Genomic DNA, 24,289 nt, shown 5'->3' on the forward strand with positions numbered 1-24,289 from the left:
GGTATTGGAATTACACTTAGAGTTCAGTGGTAGAGCATTTACCTGCCATGTGGGGGGCCATGGATTTGATCCCCAGTCCTAGGGGAATAAAAAAACTTTGTATAAAGATGTATCCAGCCATGTGAGGTTCAATGTGATGAGCATATATAAAATGCCTTAATTAAATTTAGACATTCAGTGACTGTTGATTTCCTTTGCTCAAGGGATTAACTGTATGAAAATATTTGCATAAATCATGGAACATTTAGCTGTTTGCTAATCTTCTGGTAGCTACTGTTCAGCATTCACAATAACACTGTCAGGGCTGGGGATTTAGCTCAGTGGCAAAAGCGCCTGCCTGGCAAGCGCAAGGTCGTGAGTTCGGTTCCCGGTACTGGAGAAAAACAAAAAAAAAAAACAAAAAAAGCAAAAAACAAAAAACACAATAACACTGTCATACTGGTCACCAATTTTAACATAGTCCTTTAGGAAACATGGAAAAACCTTTTCTTAGTCAACTGTCTCTCTTATCCAGAAATCTCACATACAATAAAAATCTTTCTGAGCACATCGGGACAAATTTGCTCATCACTTTTTTACTTGAACTTTTTGTACTTAATGAGTCTTTTTTTATGCGTGCTACCATTCCCGCCATTGCTGTGCGTGTATTTAAGCAGCCACCTCCTACATGCTTAGCACATTTCTTACATGCACTTTAACACAGAGGATTTCCTGATGGTCTCCGCGACCTGACAAAGAAGTATTCCCTAGGGCTGGGAATTTAGCTCAGCGGCAAAAGCGCCTGCCTGGCAAGCGCAAGGTCGTGAGTTCGTTTCCCGGTACCGGAGAAAAACCAAAAAAAAAAAAAAAAGAAGTATTCCCTAGTGATGGGAGATTAGGGAACAGTTCAGTCCCACAGGAGGAAGTGGATGACCCGAATGACTCTACATTTTGCACGAATTATAAAAAGTAGCGTACCATTCTGATGTTTCCTGCCACCTTGGTTCACTATACTCAGCTTTCCTTCTTCCCTAACCAGATCACTTACACTACCAGGAAATAAATGCATGAAAACAGCATTATTTAGCGTGTTGATGCCAGATGCATAAATAGCACTTGGAATGTGTAACTTGTCTCACCAGTCCCCTAGCCTGGGTGTAAACCAAATGGTCTATTTTTTTCTCACTTGTACTCTGGTATTTAACCATTGCTTTAAAAAGAATCACATTACTGTTTTGACTGTCTCTGTATCAGGTTTGTGATTACCTGCCTCAGAGAGGCCCGTGGTCTTGGTCATCTTTTTTTGTTTTTTCCATTTGACTCACTACCCTGTTCTCTCACACCTGGTCAAAAAATAATGTCCGCATTTCTCAAATTGCTAACCTCTTACTCCAGGTTGATCTTGGTGCCTGTTCTTTGAAGAGATACCATCTAACATAAATTCCCTTAAATTTGTGTTCCTACTTTCTCTGTATTTCTATAATTTTACCCCTTTCTGCAGCTGTGTTTAGAAGCATATGGAAATCAGTAAATGTAATACATCACATAAACAAAAGGGAGAACAGAAATCATGTGATCATCTCAGACACAGAAAAGGCCTTGGAACTACAGAGAGGGAGGCGGAAAGGAGAGAGAGAAAAGGAAAAAAGAACAGAAGGAAAAAGTAGAGACAAAGCTTTTGTAAATCTGTAAGGAAGAGAAATTGAAGGGAGGAGAGAGAAAGGGGAAAAAAGAATCAAGATCTAACATGTACAGGTACAAACTCCACATAATGAATGTTGTTATTATTAGATCTAAAATGTAGCAGTAAAATTAATTTAAAAAAAAAAATCCAGCATCCCTTCATGATTTAAAAAAAAGAAGAAGAAAAAGCCCTTTAGCCAAGCATGGTAGCACATGCCTGTAATCTCAGAATTTAGGAGGCTGAGGCAAGAGTATCACTGCAAGTTCAAGGCCAGCCCTGGGCTACGTAGTGAGCTCAAAACCAGCCTGAACTATACAGCAAGACCTTGTCTCAAAAAAAGAAAAAGAAAGAAAACCTGAAGAAAATAGGTATAGACGGACCTTGTCTCAATCTGATAAAAGCCACTTATAAAAAACCAACATCATACTATATAGAGGAAAGCTAAATGCTTTCCCTCCAAATTCAGGAACAAAACAAGGGCATCCACTATCACCACTTCTATTTAGTACAGTCCTTGAAACATTAACCAGAGCAATCAGGCAAGAGAAAAAAATAAAGGGGTATCACATGGTTTCTCTTATATGAGAAACCCAAATTATAAAGAACAAAATAAGAGATAATGGGAAGTAGGGAGATCTTTCTCAGATGGAAAGAGGATCAAGAGGTGGAAAGGAGAGGAAGGCAAGGAAAGGGGATGAAAGTGGAATTAAAATGTGTTATGTGCATGTACCAGCTCAACACAAAGAATGTACACATATATTGCAAACATGTACTAATAAAAAAATAAATTTAAAAGAGAAATAAAATGATATGTATAGGAAAGGAAGAAGTCAGATTACCATTACTTGCAGATTAACACAATCCTCCACATAGAGAAAATTCCACCAAAAACAGTCTACCAGAGGAGTCCTGGAATTCATAGCCAAATTCACTAATGTAGCAGTGTACAAAAGTCAGTGTACAAAAACTAATAGCATTCCTGCATATCAGTAATGAAAAAGAAATTAGGAAAATAGCCGGATGTAAGGGCACATGTTAGTAATCCCAGCACTTGGGAGACTGAAGCAGAAGGATCACAGCAAGTTGAAGGTCAGCAGGGTACTAGCGAGACCCTGTCTCCAAAATAAATACACATATGCATACGTACACACAGACAAATAATACAGTACCATTCACAATAGCATCAAGAAGAATGAAAATTTTTAAAAAATAAAAGGATATTAACTATCCGAGGAATTAAACTAACCAAAGAAGTAAAAGACCTCTATAGTGAAAACTTCAGGACTCTGAAAAAAGAGATTGAAGAGGACATCAAAAATTAGAAAGGAATCTCTTGTTCCTGGATAAGCAGAATCAATATCAGAATGGCCACACTTCCAAAACTGATACTTTAGACAGTATCAGTTAATGGAATCCCAGTCCCAGTACCAACAGCATTCCTCATAGGGCTAGAGAAGGCAGTCCTATAATTCATGTGTAGTCCTGGGCAACAAGAGTAAGGTAAGAGGCATCATGTCCCAGGCTTCAAGTTATACTACAAAGCTACAGTGATTTTTAAAAAAAAAAAACAAAACAGTGTGGTACTGGCACAGAAACAGACCTGTGGATCAGTGGAACAAAAGAGAGAATGCAGAAACAACTCCAGCCACATTGAGCTATCTGATCTGTGATGAAGGAGCCAGAAACATGCTAGAGGAAAGAGCCTTTTCAACAAATGGTGCCGAGGAAAGTAGCTGTACACATGCAGAACACTGTACCCAGACCCATGTCCCTCACTTGTACTAAACAAAAGTCAAAATGGATAAAAGATCTAAATGTTAAAACAAAAACAATCCACTGGGAGATTAAATAGGTACAACTCTTGAAGATATAGGCATAGGCAAGGACTGTCTGAATAGAACTCCAATTGCACAAGAAGTAATACCAAAAATCAACAAATGAGGGCTGGGAATATAGCTCAGTGGCATAAGCGCTTGCCTGGCAAGCCTGAGGTCATAAGTTCGATTCAGGTACCAAAAAAAAAAGAAAATCAACAAACGGAATCATAACAAATTCAAAAACTTTGCTGTACAGTAAAAGAAGCAGCCAAAAGAGTGAACAGGCACCCTATATCCTCGGATAGAGAATCAGGAAGAAATTGTGCAAACTATTCCTTAGAGAAGTGTCGGGTATACATGAAGAGCTCAAAAAATTGGACCCCCAAAATAAAAGACTCGGTCCAAAAATAGGCAAATGAAATGAATAGATACTTCTCAGAAGAACTACAAATGGCCAGTAAATTCATGAAAAACTGTTCAACATCTATGGCCACAAGAAAAATGCAAATTAAAACAACACTGAGATTCCACCTTACTCCAGAACCAGTGGTTATAATAAATCAAATAATAACAAATACTAGTGAAGCTGCAGGGGAAAAGGAACCCTTCTACATTAGGGTAGAAACATAAACTAGTACAACCACTTTGGAAATCTATGTGGAGAGTCCCCAAAAAACTAAAAATTGAAATTCTACTTAGCCCAGGTATTCCCCTCCCAGCTTCCCAAACGAGTTAGCTGTACTACAGTGATACGTACATACCCTTGTTCATAGCAGCGAAACTTGTAATAGCTAAATATTGGAAGCAGCCTATATATCCATTTACAAATCAATGGATAATGTGGTGTTTATACACAGTGGAGTATATTCTGCCATAATTTATACACAACAGAGTCTACTCTGCTGTAAAAAGGATAAATTTGAGTCACTTGTAGGAAAATGGATGCACCGTGAGACCATAATGTAAGTGAAATAAATCACACACACAAGCTTCAGGATCCCATGGTCTGTCTTCTAAGAGAAACCCAAAGCATAAATTAAAGAACAAAATAGAATATAATAGGAAACAGGGAGATAGATCTTTTGCAAAAGGGAAAGGGACAGAGATGGAGGAAGGGGGTAAAAAGAGGACGATGTGTTATGTGCATGCCTCAGCTCCCCCTGAAGAATGTGATCACTGCGTACTGCAAACACGGACTAATAAAAAAATTTTTTTAAAGAAAGACGTGACTTTCTGTAGCAGACCTCTCCATTTGTTTTTGGTCTTTTTTCCTTGTGCATTCCTTTGGCCCTCATGCAGTAATCTCAGTCCTGGCTCACCCACCTATATTGGCATCTCCATGGTTTATTTGTTTTAACAGGTGTACAAGAGTCCTGTTGTTCTCCCAGCACTGTGGTAGAATAAAGTCTGAATACCATGAGTGTTCAGTAAACCAGAAATAGGCCTTGCGTTACAGTGTAATGGGTAAAAGTGACTTTAATCAAATAATCAATTAAAAGTGAACACGTAAGCAGTGAAGGGGCCGTGACTGGAAACTATGAAGCCATTTAGTGGGCAGTGGATGAGTTAGTCCGAAGGGGAGCTACTTTTAAGGGATGTGTTAGAGGGACTAGAAAGAGGAGGTGCAAAAGCCTATCATGGCTTCACGTTGCCTCATGGCTGTGGACTAGGAAGCGAGGTTGGAAGGAGAAGAAGCTGAACCCCAAGAAGTGGACAGGATCAAAAAGGTCCCAAGGGAAGTAAGGAGCCATCAAAGTATTTAAAGCAGAGAAATGACCTGATCGAATTGGCCATTTCAAAAGTTCATTCTAGGGCTAGACTGTAGCTCAGCAGTAGAGTTATATGCTTAGCATTTGCAAGTCCCTGGGTTCAAGCCCTGCCACCAACAGCAAAAAAAAAAAAAAAAGCTTATGTAGAAGATCTGAAAACACAGTACTTGAAAAAGCATTAATAAAGGAAATAAGACCAGTAAGGACTGTTGAAATAGTCCAAACCAGCTGGGTGTGGTGGTGCATGCCTGTAATCTCAGCACTCAGGAGGCTGAGGCAGAAGGATCGCTCCAAGTTCAGGACCAGCCTGGGCTACAAAATGAGATGCTGTCTCAAAAAACTGAAACAGACAGAAAGAAATAATTCAAGCCAAGAATGGTGAGGAGAGTAAAGGCATGTGAAGGAAAAGAAATCTAGATTTTTTAATTTGAGCATCTCAGTGTGTGAGAACATAGGAAGAGCTTCAGTGTGCAGCAGCCAGTTGCAGTTATCTTTCAGGCATCTGTGGGGCTCAGGAGAGATCCACTAAAGATTCAGGTTTGCAAGGTAGTCTGATGAACATTGATGGACCCAAGTGTGCTTTCAGAAAAACGGTTGTGTCCAAACTAGCTTTGATGAAAACCAACAAATGGCAGGTGATTTTGAAGAAAGCTGAAGATCTCGGCTCAGAATATTGATTTAGAAGTCATTAGCACAAATGTCTTGGCAGGGTCCATAGGAATAGCAGGGTATGAAGAGTGAAAAAAAAAAAAGGATGCAGTCAAAGACAAGGCCTAGGGCCAGGGTTCTAGCTCAGCAGCACAGTGCCTGCCTGGCAAAAACGAGGTCCTGAGTTTGATTCCCAGTGCAAAGAAAAAGAAGACAAGGCCTGAAGAAATGCCACTCTAAAAAGAGTGAAGTGAGTAGAAGGCACTTGGGAAGAGTATTGCTGTATCAGAGCGTCTACCTGGTGTGTCCCCCTGCTCCCAGCCTACGGCAGTCTCCATGCCCCCATTTTCTAGTTTTTAATCCACTTTTGATCTGCCTACTGGGGATCCTTTGCTAAAAGAAACCAGGTCTACCAGCACAGAAGTCAGCTGGTTCTGGTTTGTCCATGCAGTCCAATTCTCATAAGTTTTTATCTAGGTCTCGTTCTTTAAAGAGCAAATAAAAGTTTTGGCCTGTTTTTCCTTTTCTTCCAAATCAATTCTGATTAAGTGACCTTGTCAGACACACCCTCAAATCTTTGCTCACTGTACTGTCTCAAATGCACCATTTTTTGTACTTCTCCAGTTATCAGAATTTCATTTATCTCTTACAGTCCAGCCAAACGTTCCCTCCCCTGAATCCTTCTCAGAAAATTTCTATGTACTCCTTTTGGCTTTTATAAGTGTATCTCACTCTGCCTTGTTGGTTTTCTACACACCCTTTCTGCATTAAATTATAATGTCCCCTCTCCCGCTCACACAGCATTGCATCCCCAGGGCATCTGGCACGGTACCTTTCTCACAGATGGGCTCGAGATGCATTGGCTTTGTCGGTTTTTTTAATTGACATAGTATCCAAAACTACAATGTCATGAATCAAAGTGATCTTCATTCGTTGATATAAACCTCTAGATACTACATCTCAATGCAAAAGATTCTTTTCTAAAAGAAGAGTATTATAATTGGGAGATTTAGACTCAAATCAGGTACATCATCAGTAATAAATTCTTAAAGAATCAACTGTAGGGCTATGGAGATGGGGTGCCAGTTCATGCAAGTATAGTTTTATCAGAATCCTTTCGCTTTCAAATGTTTGTATATGAAGCTTTCTGGTATAAAGTTGGGTGTGGTATCTCACGCCTGTAATCCCAGCACTCAGGAGGCTGAGGCAGGAGGATTGCCCTGAGTTCAAGGACAGCCTGAACTCTATAGCAAAACCCTGTCTCAAAAAACAAAAGAATAAATAAATAAAATAATTTCTACAAAGTAGATATAAACAAATGTTACATATTAATTTTTTCAAAATGATAGATATATAAACATATACATAGTCAGCATGTAAAAATGGAGCTATAACATATAAACTTGCGGGCCAGGGATATAGCTGAGTAGCACAGCACCTACCTGGCAAGCTCAAGGTCCTGGGTTTAATTCCCAGTACCAAAATAAATAAATACATATGCATGTATTAAAATGTGCCTTACGTAAAGCTTGTGTGCTTAGCAACAATCTACATTGATTGAACTAATTCATTCTTCAGGCTTATAGAAATGTTTGGATGAGTTGTTTTCATAATCCATCTCTCTCTTATGAAGCTGTTATTCATCAGTAAATCTCCATGTGATGAGGAGAGGCATTTACATTCATTCCATTAATCATTCCTTTCACCTAAATGAAAAACATCCCTAGAAACTCTGAGGGTTTGGAAGCAAGAGTCTCTCGATGCTGGTCCTTTCATTTGTCATCTTTGCTTTGCTCATCTTCCTCTCTTCATCCTCTCCTGTCCACATCAGTGGTGTCCATGAAGAGGAAATGTAGTCACAAAACAAGTGTCTGAGGGTGTATCTGGGAAGCAGGGGAAGAAGGGCAGTCCTGCTCCTTGTCTTTGTTGATGGTGTGGGCTGTTACGGGATGATTGTGTTCCAGCCTTGGGACCTTAGTGTTTAAAGATAAAACAAGCTCATAGCGACTCCTCCTTTGTCCCCGCTCCTTGGCCTACAAGAGTCGCAGGGCTCTGCTGCTGAGACCGAACAGTGAGTGAGTGAAGGCATTGAGAAGGGCAGTATTGGGCTTAGTTACAGCTGTCCTTTTCAGATAAATGTTAAAACTCTGAACTATGGATCTGCTACTAACTGAGTATATATAGAATTTGAACACAAGCTAAGAGTCCTTTGTATCATAAAAAAGGAATTGGGTATACCAGTTGTTGTAATGCAGGAAAATAATAATATAATAATACAGTAAGAAAGATGGTGGGAAGAAGGTTTAACCTAGATTAAGTGAACTTTCTGAGGCTGTCACAGCATACATTTCAAATGAACAGACTCTTATGAATAAGATTGGTGAGACCTGGATGTGGCAACAGGTAGCTTTCAATGGCTTATGATATATAATTCAGTTTGACTTCTGTACCCTTAACTTCTAAAAATAGATTCAAGTTGATGAGAATTTCTGCTTAGAGCTATATGTTGAGTACTTTAAAAAAAAAATTCAGTGGTTCATATACATACATATATTTTTGTTAAGGTTCTGGTCTTCCCATGGGCAAATTGATAGAGATACCATTTAGACTTTGTAAACAACAAAGCAGTCAATCTTTAATTTTTATTGTGTTAGGAATTTATTTTACAAGCCTGTAAAGAAACTGAAGAGATTCTATTGTGATTGGTGCTGAGTTGTTTTGATGGTTTTCTCTGGTCGTTGCTCGATTGAGTGAGGGTGGGTAGACTTTTTTGCAGTCTAAATTAGTCTTTGAATCTGAAAGCTTTCGTGTGATATATTTCTTTTTTTGCAAAAGTGAGTCTAATCAACTTCAATGGAAGTAAAAAGTCAAGGTGTCATTATTTCTTTGGTTTTTGAGTCACTTATTTTAATCCCCACCTTTCTCCAGGTCTCTTCTTTCTTTAATGATTGCCTTTATTAAAATAATGCTTGTCTTTAAACTGTACAACTACCAGCAGTCACATAGTTGTGGTCTACAAAAGCATAATATCCTCTGGAGATCTTTATAATAAGCAATGTAATACTTACTGAAAGATCCTCAGTGCCAAATCTTGCTGAAGAATAATCTTGCAGAAATCTGATTGTGAAGGAAGAAATCTAAAAGGGCAGAACGAGCATCATTAGAGATAACCCTGGGAAAAGCAGTAGTTACTCAAACAAGACTGAAAGAGAAAATTCTACTCCTTTTCTTTCACTTCATTTTAGTTTTTTATTTTCTGAATTTTGAATTTAATTAATTATGTAGATATATCTTTTTATTTGTATAAAATTCATAATAATAACTTTTAAATAACTATGTTCTTTGTGAGTATTAAAAGGATCTTTTCCATCACATCTCTTAAGAAACCTTTGAAGTATATTTTATAACAACAGTGGGTTGATTTCTACAATACTCTGTGGCTTTTTTTTTTTTTTTTTTTGGTATCAGAAATCAAACTCAGGACCTTGCGCTTGCCAGGCAAGTGCTTGTGCCACTGAGCTAAATCCCGGCTAATACTCTGTGTCATATCAAACACTACTTATTGTGGTATGCTTTCATTTAGCGCTGATGTTTCAAAAGTGAGTGTAAGGAAGCATGTAACACTCAGCGTAACTTGGTACCACTGAAAGTGTTTATTAGTTTGTCTCATAAACAAGCTGGAAACAAAACAAGATGTATTGAACAAATATCAGAACAGATTTGAAGAGTTTTCATATTCAAAATATTGCATAGAGTTCAGTATTACTATAAAAATACAGAATATATTGAAAATATTACAAAAGAAGCATATTATACTGAAAGTTTACAATTTAAGTAATATGCCGCATATTATTAGAAGATTAATTTAGGCTGACAACCCACATTTTTTAACATACATCTGAAAACTGACTCTGTTTATAAAGAGACTTTAAAATTCCTGAACAACCACTTCCTTAGTTTTCTATAGAAGCAAATTTGTTATCCTGATAGATACATTAAGGACAGACACAGACATCCTTGTTCCAAACAGGCACGTTCTCCCCTTGTTCAGGAAGTTAGTGAGTTTTCAGCTTGTGAATATTGACTGTGTTGCCTTCCTTCACTTTTGACTTACTACTTGTTTTTCTTCTTCCACAGCAGGCAGTCAATAATAGCAAGTCCCAGGATTTCAGACTAGACTCACAGTCTGCAGCACAGTAAGCCACTTCTAAGTACTTTGCAGTGATAGAGTTGATTTGGGTTTTTTATTGTTTTTGATTTTTGGTACCAGGAATCAAACTCACGACCTTGCACTTACCAGGCAGGTGCTTGTGCCACTGAGCTATATCCCCGGCCCTGATTTGGGTTTTTTAAAGGATAATTTCTCCACTTCCTTTTTTATAGTATATGATCCCACTACAAATTAATTTTACATACTTAATTCTTTTGTTTTTTTATTTTAAAGAGAATAAAAAACAATAACAGACAAAACCAAAATAACACAAAAACAATAAAAATGATACAGGGTTTCAAAACAAAATGATAGGAATTAACAATGGTTGTTATGTTACATATTTTTATCTTCAATGAAGTTGCACAGATTACCAGATATAAGAGTGCAAGATTGATCAAAGTATTAAAGAGAATAAAAAATAATTTTAAAAAACAGTAGAAATGATGCAGAGCTTCACTAAACAAGATGGTAGGAATTCACCAGTGGTTGTTATATTGCATGTTGTTGTATTCATAGTTGTTCAGATTACCAGATATAAACATACAAAATAGGTCAAAAAAATTTAAGCATGAATTTGATTCCCGGTACCAAAAAAAAAAAGAAATTTAAGCATTAACTGTTCCTTTCAATCAACCAATAGACATCATCAGTGCAATTATCCCAGCTATCCTTCTATATGCCTATATGCATATATATGTATATATATATATTTTTTCCCTTCCTTCTTTCTTTTTCTCCTTTCCCTCATCCCAGTTTCTTTCCCTTTCACAGTATCTGTTGTACCTTTTCAGTTTTATTTATTCTTTCAGGTTTGTGTGGTTTTTTTTTTTTTCCATTTTCCTCTAGTTTATTCTCATTTTTTAAATTTTATTTTAGAGAGAGTAGTAAATGAGAAACAAAGAAATAGAACAATAGCAGCATACCAGTGTCACAAACATAAACAAATCAGAGCAAGAACATTCAAAGTGATACAGAGTCCCAAGACAAAATAATACGAATCAACAGTAGTTGTTACATTACATATCGCTGTCCTCAACTACAGTGCTCAGATTACCAGATGTAAGAGTGAAAGACTGCTCAAACCATTATAGGGAATAAGAAAATAATTCTTTGACAAAACAGTAGAGATAATACAGAGTTTCACTAGACAAGATGGTAGGAGTTCACCGTTGTAATTCCATTGCATATTGTTGCCTTCAAATCTGTTGCTCAGACCACCACACACAAGCATGCACAATTGATCAGAACATAAAAAATTGTAATCATTGACTGTTCATTTCAATATACCATCAGACATCAGCAGTTCAGTTCTCACAGCTATTCATATATATATTTATATTTTGCATTCCTTCTCTTTTGGGAGACAATGTGATATTTACACATGTGAATCTGATTTATTTCATTTATGACTCTTGTCTCTAGTTGCATCCATTTACCTATAAAAGCCTCAAGTTTATCTTTTTTATAGTTGAGTAATACTCCATTGTATAAAAATACCACATCTTCTTTATCCATTCCTCAGTTGATGGACATTTGGATTGTTTCCAAGATTTAGCTATGACAAATTGTGCTGCTATAAACCTGGGTGCACGTATATCTCTGTGGTCTGGGAAAATAGCCAAAAGGGGAATAGCTGAGTTAAGTGGGATCTCTAATTCTAGTTTTGTGAGGAATCTCCACACTGATTTCCACACTGGTCTCGCTAGTCTACACTTCCACCAGCAGTGGAGACAGGTTCCTTTTTCTCCACAGCCCCTCCAGCATTTCTTATTGGTTGATTTCTTGATGATGGAATGCAGGAATAGTTCAATATATGCAAATCAGTTACACCATATCAATAGACCCAAAGACAAAAATCACATGATCATCTCAAGACATGCAGGAAAAGCTTTTGATAAAGTCCAATGCTCATTCATGATAAAAACTCTACAGAAAGTAGGAGTAGATGGTCTTTACTTCACTCTGATAAAAGCCATCCATGACAAACCAATAGCCAACGTCCTACTAAATGGACAAAAACTGAAAGCTTTCACTTTAAAATCAGGAAGAAGACAAGGATGTCCATTGTCGTCATTCCTATTCAATATAGTACTGGAAATATTAGCCTTAGCAATTAGACAAGGAATAAGGGTAGGATAGGAAAGGAAGGAATAAGGATAGGAAAGGAATAAGGATAGGAAAGGAAGAAGTGAAATTATCATTATTTGCAGATAACATGATACTCTACATAGAAGACCCCAAAAACTCCACACACTTGGTTAAGAGTGTAGCTAGTTTATGCAGAATGTTTTAGTAGTTGTACTTTGAGAAGACATATTATTCTGAAGCCATAAGAAATAATACTAAGTAAAATAACATCAGACTAAACTTCAGAGGGCCTATTTTGTCATTTACCTGTGTTTGAGTAGCATTGTGAAATAACATCAACTGAAAACAAGTCAATGAGGTAATAAAGATAAAACCTAGGAAATTCCTATTTTAAGGCCTTAAAGAAAAAAAGCTAATATCCAGAACATTATCATTGTATATTTTCTACAAATGCCTGCTATGTTTGAGTTGTTTATTTTGGATATTTATTTTATAAACCTCTGGGAAGATTTTATATTTTTATTTGATATGTCTTATGTCACTTAGTATGTAAATAAAAATTTTTCTTCTATATCAGAAACCATCTCAAAATATCTCTCAGTGTTTATTATTTCAGATTACCTTTGGGACCTGATATTAGCCCAGGCTTTATATTCTATTATATTACTAAGAAAAGATCACATGAGTATAACAGCAGAAACAGCTCGGAGATCAATGTTCCTCCCGTCCCACCATGTTTACACACATATGCACACAATTTCTGCTGAATTTCCTTTAGGAAAATTAGTTCACATTAGCCCTGCCATAAGCTTTCACAGTTTGGAGAATAATTTGTCTCTTGTGCTTCAAAAACTCTAGTTGAAATGACAGTAATTTACAGGAATTGTCAAATAAAACCGTACAGTATCTTACAAGATGATACTTCATTCTGTAGGTAAAAGGCATGTAATTTTAAAGTGACCCTTAAAAGAGTCACAGAATTATGATCTAGAAAATATCTTAGAAAACTGTTCCATTATTCTTCTGCTTTTATAGTTTTGAAAACGAAGAGGAGAAGGGTTGTTGCAAATTTCATAACACACATTTATATCAACACCTGCACCAAGACCTAAGTCTCCCGATTCCCGGCTACTAAGGTTTTTTTGTTTCTTTTCTGACTAGATATAGTGTCCACAGGTTCCTTGGTGAGTTGTCATCTTATAGATTTCTTTTTGAGAGAAAAGCTGTGTTGCTAATTATATAACTGCATGTATAGTTTCAGAGCACATTTGCCCACATTATTGCATTTGACCCTTAAATTATCACTGGAAGAGAGGCAGACCAGTATTCTGATCCCCCGGCCCTTTTACCAATGGAGAGATAACATCTGAAAGGCTGGGGCTTGGCCTGAGTCGTTGCCCATGGTCCATGGCAGACCCAGTACCAAAACATAGGTCTGATTCTACTTTGCTCCTCCCCACGCTCTCCCTCGGCCTGTCCCACCTTGAGACCCCAGGTTTCTCAGGCTTTGGTGTCTGTCTGCCAATATGTTCAGTTCCAAATTCAGAATAATTGAAATTTTACATAATAGAGCATACGGTCACTGGCCCCAAGGAGCTGATTCCTCAGAGACAAATTACACTTATTTTTTTAAATGGAAGAATGAGGACAGACTGTTTCAACAACCAAAAAAAAAAAAAAACAGACTACTTGTACATTGTGGGAACACTGTTCTCAGTGTCTTTGAAGGAGTTTTACAAAAAAATTCAGGACTTCTTACTAAATATTATACAAATGAAAGAGTGCCTTCCACACACCACCCTGCTGTCCGGATAGCTGTGTTCAAGTGATGCACAGAGCCGCACCCGGCCCTCCAGATTAAAGCTCAGTGAGACTCAGACACCTCAGTTTCTAAAAGCTGTCAGGGTGGCCCAGCTTCTCTTTTTGCACATAGAGTATGTAGGAACCTCCTAAAAACAAACTAATTAGAAATTGAGACATACCTAAATATTCATGTTCATTTAAAATCTTTAGGCTTTTCCTGTACTCATAATTTCTTTGAAGGTTGAATTAACGTGGATGTGTATGACTTGAAACTTCTCGTAACTTGCAAGCTGTAGTAGCTGGTGGAAACACTGTAGTCCAGCATGCACAGAGAGTCATGTCTTCATCCCTTTAATTTACTTAAGTCCACCATACCCAAGTACATGGACACAGGCTTGTTTTGTTTCCTTACAGTCCTGCCTTGCATTTGCAACATTTGCTCATTTGTTAAAGGAACAAATATAGTTAACCATCGGAATTAACAGCCTCTTGACACTTTCCACTTGAATTTCTTATCTTTTTTTCTGAGAAATGTCAATCACTTTACACGCATTTTAATAAAGCTGCTATCTTTTAGATATCAAGAAGAAACTTTTGGGGCTGGGGATTTACCTCAGTGGCACAGCACCTGCCTGGCAAGCGCAAGGTCATGAGTTCGATTCCCAGCACTGGAAAAAAAAAAAAAAGAAGAAGAAACTTTTATAAGTTAATTGACAGAGATGACCTTTTATGAGGGGGGGTCAGTACTGGAATCAAACCCATGACCTCGCAATTACCAGGCAGGTCTGAGCTATATCCCCAGCCCTAAAGACACTTTCTTGAAGATCTTAAACTTTGACTTTTTGTACTTCATGCCCTTGTGACTTTTTTATTAATTAGCTGCTACCCAAGGTTATAGTGAAGCTTCTATAAATGTTATAATCCTTAAGAAGTATCATTAATATGTCCTAGTTATTTACATATTCTAACTTGAGTTTCATGGGGGTTGTTTGTTTGGGTATTTTAACGTTAGAAGGCTTTATTTCATTAACAACTTTGGTCAGAGAGGTTCATTCAGATGGTCAGTCGTATCACCTTCATTTGTAAATAGTTGTGGTTTTTTTTCTTTTCTTTTTTTTTTTTTTGTTTTTTTTCCGGTACCAGGAATCGAACTCATGACCTTGAGTTTGCCAGGCAGGTGCTGTGCCGCTGAGCTAAATCCCCAGCCCCCATTTTTGTAAATAGTTGTGTCAAAAATAAATAAATGAATAGAATACAGTTTAGCCATCATTGTCAGTGCAAGTATGTTTCTGTCCATTTTCATAATAATGCTGTTCCAGATTTCCCACTGCTTCTTCTCTCCATAAGATGGCATTTACAGCCTACCCCTTTGCCCTGAAATATCCTATTTGCAATCTTTCCTTCTAATTTCTTACTTGGATTATCCAATTTTCAGGTTTTTTCTCACCCTATCCCCCTTTTTTTCTTTTTTTTTTTTTAAGAGGAAGAATTTATTGAGAGAAAGAAAGCTTCTGTCTGAGAGGGACAGAAGGGGGCCCAGAAATTGGGTCGCCCACCAACCCTTCTTCTCAAGGGTGTTTTATTGAGCAAAGCCACAAGGTGAGGCAGGCTTAGGTGGGACAGAACTATAACCAATCAATAAGATTACAAGTATGGTCGCTTAGGTAATATTGATCCATGGCAAATCACAGGGTGGCTATGCAGTGGGACAAAACTATGGTCAACCAGTAAATATACAACCAGTACAGTTCCTAGGGTAATATTAATTAAATGGGGATCAGACGAGGAAACAAGGCACAGAGAAAGCACACAGGCAGACAAGGACTTTCCTGGAAGCAGTGCGTTAAGGAGGTTTGGTCCTCCACCCCAAGGTGATTGATGCCTGCTTAGAATATCAGTCACCACTGTTCCTCCCTAGAGGAAGTACATGGGTGAGTGTAGTTCTTAAAGCCTGGCCTTCAGTGAATGCACCTCTAGCCGCAGTTGTCTTCTGCATTGACCTCTCAAGGGCCCAGCCCTGTCTGACTACCTATAATATTCCACCTAACTTAGCTATCTATAATATTCCCCTCTGAAGAAGTACCCCTAGCTGCTGTGAGGGGGCAAGGGTCAAAGACCAGCCTGGGGGCTGGGGATTTAGCTCAGCAGCACAGCGCCTGCCTGGCAAGCACAAGGTCGTGAGTTTGATTCCCAGTACTGCAAAAAAAAACCAAAAAAATGAAAAAAAAAAAAAAAAAAAAAAAAGACCAGTCTGGCTACTTCCAGCTGAAGAGGGTCGTAGTTGTGATCGGCAGTCAGAGATACTCCGAGTCGGTCTAACTGCCCTCAGTAGGCACCAAGTGTTCTTGTGTTGGGTAGACATACAGCTTTCAGTCTGGGGGAGACAAGGCCACAGAAACAATTAAGGATGCATGGGCCAAATAATGAAATCAACAGGATAATTATGAGTAGAGCCAACAAAGTTTCCCACCAGGAGGAGCTAGTAATAGTTTTTCATAAAGAGGATAAGGAGAAGGTCCAAAGAATTTCAGAATCTGGTATGTCATTAACCTGTCGTCTAATGTCGTGAACAGCTGTTGAGATATTAGAAGTATCAGGAATGTACACACAACAACATTTAACCCTTCTAATTGCACAAGTACCCGCTTGTGCTGCTGTTAGAATGTCTAATGCCATCCGATTTTGGAGGATGGCTTGTCTCATTAATTTTACTACTTCATTCAGGAGAGAGAGAGATGAGCCACGGAATTGTTTCGGGCCTCCTGAGTAGAGTTAGTTAAGGCCTTGATGTGTTGCATGACATCCTTTAACCCTAGGGAATGGATAAAGATAGAAGACAAGTGATCATAGCAATGAAGCGCACTTCTAGACTATCGATGCCATAGGCAGGGCAAGTTTGCAGGTTTGTCAATATTTGAACACTTTGCCTTGTAACCATGCGAATCGCAGCGTGCATCTTCCTATCCATCCAGGGGGTCGCTTTTGTTCTTGAAATCAAAGCTATGAGACACTACAGTGTACTCAGCACTAACCTTAGAGCATTGAGAGATATCCAAGTACCATAAATTAGGTGAGAAAATAGGAGTAAGCATGTAGAAGGCAACAGATTATATAATTAGGGGCTAAATAAGTGTTGTAACATAGTGGTAATTACAGGAAGGGAGGCGTGAGTAGGGAGCAAAGGCCACTAGGAGTAAGGCTTAAATAGAGCTTTGACATGGGGAGAATATTTGCCTGTGATACACAAGGAAACAAGCATTTCACACTGAAGGAAAGTGCAGCAGCAGAGAAGGGAAGCTGGAGTGGAGAGTGGGAGGAGACTGATTGGTGGTTTGAGGCTAGGGATTTTCAGTGGGAGAAAAAAATGGGCTAGAGATTGTAGCTGTTGAGGAATACAGCATGAGAGAGTTGAGGGACAGCAGATGATTGGAAGGTAGGAGCAGGAGACACATCCTGCTATGTTTGCCCAGTGTTTCACATGAGCTGAGCAAACATTTGTCTCTACCAAGAATTTGTTCTTGTTCTAGTCCTTGATGCTGCTGCTATAAAGAGAAGCAATGAGGAGCAACCTGTCTAGGTGGACAGCAGTGGTTCTTTTGTGAGCCTCAGTCCAGTGGGGGAAATGCTGATCATTTGCTCTTCATAGCGGGTGCTGTGCCAACCACCGAAAAGCAGTGTGTACCTTGTACGAGTGTTTACTGTGGCAGGGAGGACAGACACAGTGCATACAGATTTGCTCCTCAGCTGCTGTCACAATATTCAGACTCTGGGACACAACAGTAGACTGATGAAACTCTTTAGTACAAAGAGCTAACATTTCATGTAATTATGTGTAAAATTTCTTATGTCAGATGTGTGCAGTGCTATGGAGAAAAAGCATGGTAGGGGACAGGAGAGGGAAGTATGAAAGTTACAGTTTTAAGTAGGAATGTCAAAGAAGTTCTTACTAAGAGCAGAAGGAAGAAGGGACATGTGCGCAGTGAGTATGTGGAACACAAGTGCAAAGGGCTTTGAGGCAGGAGCATATGAGGCATCCTAAAAGAATAGTAAGGAAATTGCTGAAGTTTCTGAAGTAGAGTAAGCAACTAAAAGAGAATAGATAGAATGAGGGTAAGCAGGAAGCCTTGCAAACCATTTAAGGCTCTTGACTTTTACCTAAGTGGAACAGGGAGCCATTAAACAGAGGGAGTGACATGAAATAGCCATTAAACAGAGGGAGTAACAATTTAACAGGATCGCTCTGGCCTTTGAGATAAGAATAGATCTAAAGGGACCAAGCTGGAGCCAGGGACCAGTTACTGAAGTTACCCACTGGCTGAAACTTGATGGTACCTTGAAAAAAAGTGGTAACAATGGTGTTATTGAAGTCAGATTTTGTGTATACATACGTGCTTCTAGCATTTTAGTGAGATACATCTGATATGCAAAACATTGCTCATATTTAAAATATACAGTTTAAGCTTTAACATATATATAAGCCTACGAACCATTACCATATTTAAGGTAACTACATATACATCTCCCAATGTATTTCATATGTTATTTTTATAATTTCTCACTCTACTTCTTCCCCTTCATCCTGTGACAATCATTCATCTCTTTCTCTAACTTGATAGAGTTTTAAATACTATGGTTTGTTTATTCATTTACCTGTTGATGGACCTTTGGTTTGCTTCCAGTTTGGGATCAGTACAAATGAAGTTAATATTAATGTCTGTGTCCAAGTCCTTGTGTGGACATTTGCTTTCAATTTTTTTGGGTAGAATACCCAAGAGTGAAGTACCTGGATCACATAGTTTTCATATACTTAACTTTTTAAGAAACTTCCAAATTGTTTTTCAAATATGTGTTCTGTATGATGGTACCATTTTCCCATTCTACCAGTATGTATGAGAGTTCCATTTCCTCACCAATGCATGAGATGGTCAGTTTTGTTATTTTAGCCATTCTAATACATTTAGATAGAGTTCATCCTGATTTGAATTTGCATATCCCTAACAACAGACAATGCTGAATGTTGTGTTAGGTACTTATCTTCCATCTATGTATCTTCTTTGAAATGTCGGTGCAGATCTTTTGCCTGTTTTTATTAGGTTGTTTTATAACTGTTAAGTTTTAAGAGAACATTATATATTCTAAATATGTTCTTTATTATATATGAGATTTGTATTTGTCTCCATCTCTGGTTTATTTTTTTGTTCTCTTAACATTGGTCTTTGCAGACCAATTTTTTTCTTTTATGAATTATGCTTCATTATCTAAAAAACTTTTGCCAATTCAAAAGTTTTCCTCTATGTTTTTTTGTAGAAATTGTATAGTTTTATATTTTCTATGTAAGTCTTTGATCTGTTTTGAGTTAGTTTTTGGGTACAGTATGAGGTGTTTTTGGGGAACGTGTACCAGCAATCAAACTCTGAACCTCACACTTACTAGGTAGGTGCTGTGCCACTGAGCTACATCCTTACCCTCCAGTATGAGGTTTTGATCAGAGTTCACTTTTTTTTTTTTAGCATTTGCATATCCAAATGTCATAGCATCATTTGTTGAAAAATATTCCTGTCCAACTTAATGGTATATGCACATTTGTTGAAGTCAGTGTATATACAGGCCTGTTTCTAGACTCTTTATTGTTGATTCAGTTCCCTACATTTATGTCCCTACCACATATGTTAATTATTGTCATTTTGTAATATGTCTTGAAATCAGGTAATATTAGACCTCCTGATTTGTCCCTTTCATAGTTGGTTTGGCTAGTTAAGGTTCTTTGCATTTCCACATAAATTTTTGACTCAGCTTATCAATTTCTGCTGCAAAATGTACCGGGATTCCAGCTGATGTGGAATCCATAGATCAGTTTGGAAAGAATTGACATGTTAACAATATTCAATTTTCTGGCTCATTAACTTGGGATAGCATTCCATTTATTTACACCATCTTTAATTTCTCTCAATAATGTTTTCTATTTTTCATTGTATAGGTCTTGAACATATTTGATTTATTTATGTCTACATATATCATATGAAAATCCATTATTTTTAAATTCCAGTTTATAATTTATTGCTAGTTTTTCTAATTACTACTGATTGTTATAGATTGACCTTGTATCATGCCACCTTACTAACCTCACTTAGTTTTAATAACTTTTGAGAAGATCCTACCAGATTTTCTACCAGCAGGCATACAGATAAAAAATAGCTTATTTAATCTTTCATAACCTAGGTATCTCTTCTTTTTCTTGCTTTATTGCACTGGCTGTATCTTTCAGTATGATATTGAATAGAAATGGTGAGAATAAATATTCTTGTCTTATTCCTGATCTTATGGAAAATGAATAGGAAAATATTTAGTTTCACCATTAAGGATGATGATATTATAGGTGTTTTTTATAAATTCCTTTCATCAAGTAGTTTTATTTATTAGTTTGCTGAGTTTTTATCAGGAATTTATGTTAAATATTTCCCAAATGCATTTCTGCATCATTAAATACAGTCAGCCCTCTCTCTATGTGGGTTTCATATCAACTGGTTCCTCATCATAGATTCAGCTAACCATAGATCAAAATATTTAAGAAGGAAAAAATTACATCTGTACTACATGTGTACAGACTTTTTTCCTGCCATTATTCCCTGTAGAGTACAACTATTTATATAGCATTCACATTGTGTTAGATGTTATAAGTAACCTAGAGGTTGTTTAAAGTATACAGGAGAATGTGCATAGCTTTTGTGTAAACACTGTTATTTTACATAAGGCACTTGAACATTCATGGATTTTGGTATTTGCAAGAGTCTTGGAAGCAGTCCCTCACATGTTCAGAGGGATGACTATAATTATGTGACTTTTCTTTCTCAATTTGTTAATATAATCTTTTTAGAATACCAGATCTTCTACAAACAGGCATACAAATAAAAATTGAAAAAAATTAACAGATATGAATGTGTTAATATGACAAATAACAGACTTTCAACTGCTGTTAAACCAACCTTGCATTCCTGGGATAAACCCTACCTAACAGTGGTATGTTTTAAATTAATGGATTTGATTTGCTAAAATTTGACTTAGAATTTTTTGCATTCTGTTCATGAAGAATGTGAGTCTATAGTTTTCTTTATTGTCTCAGTCTAGATTTGGTAGTGGGGTTATATTGGCCTCCTGACTTGGTTGGGAAAATTTTGGAAAAGTTTGTATAGTTCTAACTTATTTCTTCCTTATTCATATTTTCCTTATTCATATATTCATACCATTTAGTATGGTATTTTCTCTAAACTTTTTAGTTGTTTAAACATGTTTTCTTTAGTTCTTGGAACATCATCATGGATTTCGAGTCTTTGTTTAGTAAGTCTAATGTCTGAGCTTTCTTTGGTAGTTTCTGTTTGTTGCCATGGGGAGAGGGACTGTTCCTGCCCTTTGGTAATTTCTTCAGGTGTGAGTGATGTTCAGGCTGTGCTAAATACATGAGGATGAAAGGGCCTGAAATTATAGTAAAAAACCAAATTAAGTGTACTCCTCTAGTTTTATCTGCAAGGAAACTATGCCCTCACTTTGAATTACACACTCAAATATCTGGAAATTTTGTAGGACTTCAAGTTCTCTCACTATGCATGACTCCTCTCCATGGCTCAGTTAGTAAACCCTCGCCACCTTGGTCTCCCAAGAGTCCCAGCTGCCACCAGGGGAGTTACCTTTCCATGCCTTGCCTGAAAATTCTGGAAGCAATAAACTGAATGTTCATCTTGTTTGTTTTCCATCTCAGGAATAATTATCCTTCATTGCTTGTAATTCAGTACCTTAAAAAATGTCTCAAATTTTATCTAGTTTGTTGTTGTTACTTTAGGTGAGGGGTAAATCTGGTCCATATCAGTCTATTTTGACTTCAAGCAAAAAGTCAGATGTTCTATGTATTACCAAGGTAGACTTTTGATAGACTGTGAGTAGTGAAAAGGAAAGATAATCACTACTTATTGTCCTCCATAGTAAGGGAAAACTAAAAATACGTATCAGCGTAAATCTCTAAGAACATACAGAGATGAGGTAAACAAGAAGAATGCAGAAACCCAGAGGACAGCGGAAGTGAAGGCACAAAAGTGTGGAAGTACATGCCACGCCCTGTGGCTGACAAGTGTATATGGCTTAGAATAGAGCTCAGAAGCCAAGGCTGTGAGCCAGAGGCAGTCCTGATATCTTTGGTTGAATCCCTGTGTGTATTCCATTTTATCAATTGCCAAAATATAAAAGTTTTTACATAAAATAATGAAGATTTATGACTTCTGTTAAAAATAGTCCAGAGTCCTGGATCACAACCCCACACTTTCTCGTAGCTTCCATCAGCTGGCACCGAGCTGGGGCCTGCCCCTTTAGATGGGGCTCTGCTCTGCTTGGCACAGTCCGCTCCACTATTACTCCTGAACGTATCGTCCTTGGCTGGCTTCCCTTGTTCACCTTTTCACTGAGGCGTCCAGATATTTGAGTGTGTAGTTCAAAGCTAGGACATAGTTTCCCTGCAGATAAAACTAGAGGAGTACACTTAATTTGGTTTTTTACTATAATTTCAGCCCCTTTCATTCTTAGTCATATGACTACATTTTAATTACTTCATTTCATTGCTACTGAGGCCGCCATCACAGAATACCACAGATGAGGTGGCTTAACAAGTGCAGTTTATATTTTCATAGCGAGGGAGGTTGGAAGTCCAGGATCAAGATGTCAGCAACATTGGTTTCTGGTGAGGCCTCTCTTCCTGGCTTACAGGCAGCCGCCTTCTGATGGTATCCTCACATGGCGTCTTTTCTGTGTTTGTGCAGAGTGTGTGCACATGTGTGTACAAGCATATTCTAGTGTCTTTTTCTCTTCTAAGGACAATGGTCTTACCAAGTTAAGGCCCCACCCTTTTGATCTTAGTCAACCCTAATTACTTCACTACAGGCCCTATTTCCACAGTCACATTGGGGGTTAGGGCTTTAACATGAAGTTTGAGGCAGTATAGTTTCATGTATAGAATTTTTGTCTGATCCTACTGATTGCCTGATTTTAAAATTCTTGCATCCGTTTCAATCCCTCATTTGTTGTTTCCCACTCTTGCTGGACGTTCTAGAGAAGAGATGCAATCTTCTGTTCCTAAATTTTCCCTTTTTATTATTTTTATGTGTTTCTCCTAACACAAATTGCACTTTCGCATACTCACCCACAGCTATGTATTTTACTGCCACCTTGGAGTTATTCGGAAAGCTACATTGCCCACTCCCTAGGCCAAGATATTACAGGCTCTTAAGCATGAACTTCCTTCATCATGTTATTTTATGTCATTAATAATATCCTGTTGTTTTCATATGTGTATACACATGCATTTCCATCTAAGTTAATAAAACTTTCTGGCTTTTCCCAGGCACCTAATATTTTTCAGACACAGATGGAAATTATTTTTGTCCCTTCATTCCCCATTTCCTCGAAAATAAGACGTAAGCAGAAAATAATCAGCCTCGAAAACTAATGCCAACCTGGGCATGGTGGCACACACCTGTAATCTTAGCACTCAGGAAGCTGAAGCAGGAGGATCGTTGCAAGTTTGAGACCAGCCTGGGCTACAAAGTGAGCTCAAGGCTGGCCTGAACTGCGTGGCGAGACCCTGTCTCAAAAAAAAAAAAAAAAGAAAAGAAAACTAATGCCAGCCCCAGTCAGCCTATGCTTGCCTTACCTGCCTTACAGAGTAGCCACTGAACAAGAGAATAGTGATGGCAGGTAAGGCAAGGGTGAGCTGACTGGGGCTCGCATTTTCTATCTTTAGTTTGCAAGGCTGATTACTTTCCAGTTAGGTCTTATTTTCAAGGAAACATAGTTGTAGTTAAGAAAGAATAACTCTGCCTCTTCTCCTGAAGATAATCACTTGTACATTTCTGCCAGATTAATTTTTCTCAGATTTTCCCATTTATGCCCCTTCCATCCCCACTGCCGCTTCCTAGATCAAAGCCCCTCTCAAGATACTGCAGCAGCCATCTTACTGGGTCCTTCTTTTCCAATCTTTCCCTCCTCAGTTCTGAAATGGGCCAAAATCAGAGCCATGAGGACTGGGGACACTCAATGGATATGCAAGTAAAGAAGAATGAGCCTACAGGCTGAAAAGTCACCCTGCTAGAGGTAAGAGGAAGACCCGCAAAAGTTGTGTCACTTACTCAACAAGGAAAGACAGAAAGGCATAGTCAGCAATGACAGATGCCACAGAGAGAAGAGATAACCCGAGGACTGATGTGATCCCTTTGGGATTTGTACCCAAGAGGGCCTGTGTGGCCTTGGA

At 37.9% G+C, this 24,289-nt stretch overlaps 1 protein-coding gene across 2 annotated transcripts in view; it reads left to right on the forward strand.

The window, feature by feature from the left end:
* The window catches only part of Ahi1 (Abelson helper integration site 1), a 183,112-nt gene that overhangs the window by 152,854 nt on the left and 5,969 nt on the right, over positions 1-24,289 (forward strand). For both annotated transcript variants that reach the window (XM_005390486.2, XM_013517380.1), the window contains exons 23-24: positions 10,035-10,093; positions 24,030-24,132. In XM_005390486.2, the coding sequence (XP_005390543.1) occupies positions 10,035-10,093; positions 24,030-24,114 (144 nt within the window). In that variant the 3' untranslated portion in view covers positions 24,115-24,132. The remainder of the gene's footprint in view (positions 1-10,034; positions 10,094-24,029; positions 24,133-24,289) is intronic.

This window comes from Chinchilla lanigera, unplaced genomic scaffold (assembly GCF_000276665.1).
Source record: "Chinchilla lanigera isolate Chin_1 unplaced genomic scaffold, ChiLan1.0 scaffold00038, whole genome shotgun sequence".
NCBI classification, from domain to species: domain Eukaryota; kingdom Metazoa; phylum Chordata; class Mammalia; order Rodentia; family Chinchillidae; genus Chinchilla; species Chinchilla lanigera.